At 53.7% G+C, this 3,930-nt stretch overlaps 1 protein-coding gene and 1 pseudogene across 1 annotated transcript; both read left to right on the top strand.

Moving 5' to 3' along the window:
* Window positions 1-526: 526 nt before the first annotated feature.
* LOC110288490 lies at window positions 527-790 on the top strand (annotated as a pseudogene).
* A 2,006-nt stretch (window positions 791-2,796) lies between these two features.
* Window positions 2,797-3,919, top strand: LOC110288489 (H-2 class I histocompatibility antigen, D-K alpha chain-like). The gene is made up of 3 exons (XM_021154822.2): window positions 2,797-2,874; window positions 3,108-3,347; window positions 3,561-3,919. The coding sequence occupies exons 1-3, from the start codon at window positions 2,811-2,813 to the stop codon at window positions 3,917-3,919; spliced, it is 663 nt and encodes a 220-aa protein (XP_021010481.1). The 5' UTR covers window positions 2,797-2,810.
* The last annotated feature ends 11 nt before the right edge of the window (window positions 3,920-3,930 follow it).

Here is a 3,930-nt window from a genome sequence, read left to right as displayed (position 1 = left end):
AATTCTCATCCCTCTATGTGGAAACAGCTATGGAGAAGGCCAAGAATGGAATGTCTCCAGCCAGGATGTCAGCTATTCATATCCAATAAATCTTGTTGGCTACAAAGTCCACATGACTTATGAGGTCATCCTTTCAATGTGGCATGGGTGGATATTTATATTGCAGCTTGAGTATATAGCGCCAACAGAGTTATAAAGCTCTGTGCACACTGTACATTCCATACATGTGTTAATGCAGAAATGCATATCACCTATAAAAGTTTGTGTGTTTACAGAGAAAGGACCAGNCACTAATGAAGACAAGANAAATAGCCCAGATGATCCAACCTCAAACTGCCTTAATGGCCCCTCAAAATTATGCATCCAAAACAACTTCAAAATAGCTAATCTTGCAGCCTCAAAGACTGCTCCATCCAGGACTTCAGCTGAGCCCTGCACCTTCCCATCACACAGCGAGTGGACAGCATTGAGGTTTTAAACATTTCCAGGCTTCAGGCACCTGTGTTTGGCTGTGCCTGTGGTCTGACTGGACTTTAATGGCATAGGTTGTGGAAAGCTGGACCCAGGGACCATTATAGAGCAGGTGAACGTGCAGACCATCATTGCCAATGCGCAGGAGCTGCTGAAGATGACTGACAGGTGTTTCACGAAGTGCATCGGGAAGCCTGGGGCCCCTGGGACAACTCTGAGCAGAAATGCATCACCTTATGCATGGACCGCTACAAGATGCCTTGACACTGTGTCCTACGCCTACAACTCNNGACTGCCACTGGAACAAGCCAACGTGTGATCGACACCTGTGCTTTCTGACAGTGCTCTCAGAAGACAGCAAGGACCAGTGTGAGTGCAGGGACATGGCTGACCCACTGAGCTGTGACCTCATGAGAGAGCAGGCCAATGAAGCACTGATGGGAGGGTGGGGAGGAGCGACTCCCACTGTTCCCAGTGTCTTTCCCTTGGTGTGCAGATAGATGTGTGAGCTCACACTGTTCTTGTACCATGTCTTTCCTCTGCCGTCATGGACTCACATTCTCTGAAAGTAGAAACAGATTAAAAACATATTCACAACTTGCTGGGGTCCCAGTGTCTTATAGTCATAGAAAAGTAACTAAAGTCAGGTGCGATGACACAGGCCATTAATCCCAGCAGACAGGTGAACTCTGTGAGTTCAAGGCCAGCCTGATGTACATGGTCATCTGTGGAGACACACCTTGCCTTATAAAAACAGGATAAAACAGAAGAGAAGTAACAGAGACAGATCTTCTGTGGAGCTGCGTAAGGCCAGTTGCTTCCCTAGTCATGATGAAACCTAAGAGCATCACGTTCCCAGGGAAACGGGGAGAGATCAGGTCAAACTGCACACAACCAAAACCTGCACAAACTTCATCTTTCCCCACATCACTGATCAGGGGTGAAACCTCACATCACAGTGTGTGCTCTCTGGCATGAGAATCTTCTTTCTGCCAGTGTCCACACTGCACAGGCTTGAGGAACTCTGGGGCCAACTCAGTTATCAGATCCAGTGTCCCACACAGCTGTGACATTCATGTCCCTCACCTCATCAGCTCATAAGTGTGAGTGAAGGTCAGGGAGGGAGGGAGAGGGTCAGAAATTACATATCTTCTACCACACTATCACCCGTATTCTGTGTTATAGTCGGTGACAGTTCCTCTCCTACTGTGATTGAGTCACTAAAGCAACTGCACCATGGAAGTGCAAACACAGAGAAGTGCAGTGGAGACAGGGATCAGTGCCCTGCTGTCTGTGGTCTGCACAGGGGTCTCTCTTCAGTGGACAAGGGGGTCTCCTGTGCTGAGACAATGTCCCAGGTCCACAGAGACAAACTCAGGACTCAGAATGAAGCTCCTAGTTTTAAATACACACACACACACACACACACACACACACACACACACACACACACACCTACCCACCTGAAGCCACGGACTTCTAGGAATTAACACAAGGAATCTGTGTCTCAGCACAGGGCTGAGAAGACAGATCCTGAGGGGAGAGGCCAAGCATACACTTAACAGATGAGAGTCCTGTACTCAGGCTTGGCAGTGTGAGCCGCCCACTGCAGGTGAACAGAGCCTGGTCTCTGTGGGGTCCAANTGGGGCTTGCAGGCCAGAACCTCTGGTTTAAGGAGAAACCTCTCTCCCCTGCAGCCCCAAGCGCTTGNGTCTCCACTGTATTCCCGGAAGTGCCTTTCTTTTTTTTTTTTTTAAATGATTTATTTATTTATATATTTATTATTACACTGTAGCTGTCTTCAGACANACCAGAAGAGGGAGTCAGATCTTGTTACGGATGGTTGTGAGCCACCATGTGGTTGCTGGGATTTGAACTAAGGACCTTTGAAAGAGCAGTAGGGTGCTCTTACCTGCTGAGCCATCTCACCAGCCCGTGGTNTTTCTTCTAGAAGACTCTAGGGTCTGACTTCTGAGGAGAAGAAGGAAGAGGAAGNGTGGAGGAGAGGACNNAGAGAGTCTGGCCTGCNGGTCTCTCCTGGTGTCCTGACAGCTTCTGGATCAGGACTTAGAGACTCCACAGCACAGGGTTCAGGCAAAGTCCTAGTCTCCAGTGTATGAGGTCAGGGCTGGGGAAGCCCAGGGCTGGGGATTCCCCATCTCCCCAGTTTCACTTCTGCTCCTAACCTGGGTCAGGTGCTTCTGTCAGGACACTGATGACGGGCCTACAGGTCTCACACGCAATGGGTGGCGCGTTCCTGGGGAACCAACCAGCTTCTCGGAGGCAAAGTCCACACAGCTAGCAGAACTCAGATGTCCCGGAAGCCAGATAGGATCGGATGGCTTGGCGCACAGTGCTCCTGCTGCTGGCGGCCGCCCTGGCCCCGACTCAGACCTGTGCGGGTGAGAGCGGGGTCCGGAGGGAAACGGCCTCTGCGGGGAGGGGAGGGGGCAACACCGGGGAAGCCTCGTCCCTGTGTGGCTTTTCTGATCCTTCACCCGATCTCCACCAGCATCTCCAGCCCCGCGTCCTGCTCCCCTCCCAGCCCGCGCACCCGCCCGGGGTCCTGGGAGGAAGTCGGGGTCTCACCGCGCGCCGCCCCCAGGCTCACACTCGCTGCGGTATTTCCACACAGCCATGTCCCGGCCTGGCCTCGGGGAGCCCCGGTTCATCGCTGTTGGCTACGTGGACGACACGCAGTTCGTGAGCTTCGACAGCGCCGCGGAGAATCCGAGGATGGAGCCGCGCGCGCCATGGATGGAGCAGGAGGAGCCTGAGTATTGGGAGCGGGAGACACGGATCGCCAAGAACACGGAGCAGATTTCTCGAGTGAACCTGAGGACTCTGAGCGGCTACTACAACCAGAGCGAGGGCGGTGGGTGACCCAGGGTCGGATGTCACAACCCCTTCATGTCCGGACAAGGAGACCTGAGATGGAAAGTTCCCGGGCTCCAAGTCCGAGGTTCGGGAGCAGAACCACAACCCAGCATTGGTTTCCCTTTCAGTTTGTAGGTGTCCGCTCGCTCGTGGGCGGGTCCGGCAGAACACGGGAGGGGGGTCAGGGGGTGCTGACCGCGGGGTCCCGTAGGCTCTCACACTTACCAGCGGATGTCTGGCTGTGATGTGGGGTCCGACCGGCGCCTCCTCCGTGGGTACTGGCAGTATGCATACGACGGCCAGGATTACATCGCCCTGAATGAAGACCTGAAAACGTGGACGACAGCAGACATAACAGCTCAGATTACCAAACAAAAACTGGAGCAGGCTGGTGCTGCAGAAAGAGAGAGGGCCTACCTGGAGGGCGAGTGCGTGGAGTGGCTCCGCAGATACCTGGAGCTCGGGAATGCGACGCTGCTGCGCACAGGTGCAGGGGCCGCGGGCAGCTCCTCCCTCTGCCCTCGGGCTGGGGCTCAGTCCTGGGGAAGAAGAAACCCTCAGCTGGGGTGATGCCCCTGTCT

This window comes from Mus caroli, unplaced genomic scaffold (assembly GCF_900094665.2).
Source record: "Mus caroli unplaced genomic scaffold, CAROLI_EIJ_v1.1 scaffold_23276_1, whole genome shotgun sequence".
NCBI lineage: Eukaryota > Metazoa > Chordata > Mammalia > Rodentia > Muridae > Mus > Mus caroli.
This window is presented reverse-complemented; position numbering and strand designations above follow the sequence as displayed.

Bases quoted from the DNA above. Each gene is read 5' to 3' on its own strand.
- LOC110288489 (XM_021154822.2), top strand. From the start codon at position 2,811: ATGGCTTGGCGCACAGTGCTCCTGCTGCTGGCGGCCGCCCTGGCCCCG. The intron at 2,875-3,107 runs GTGAGAGCGGGG...ATTTCCACACAG, and splicing joins CCCGACTCAGACCTGTGCGG to CCATGTCCCGGCCTGGCCTC. The intron at 3,348-3,560 runs GTGGGTGACCCA...GGGGTCCCGTAG, and splicing joins CTACAACCAGAGCGAGGGCG to GCTCTCACACTTACCAGCGG.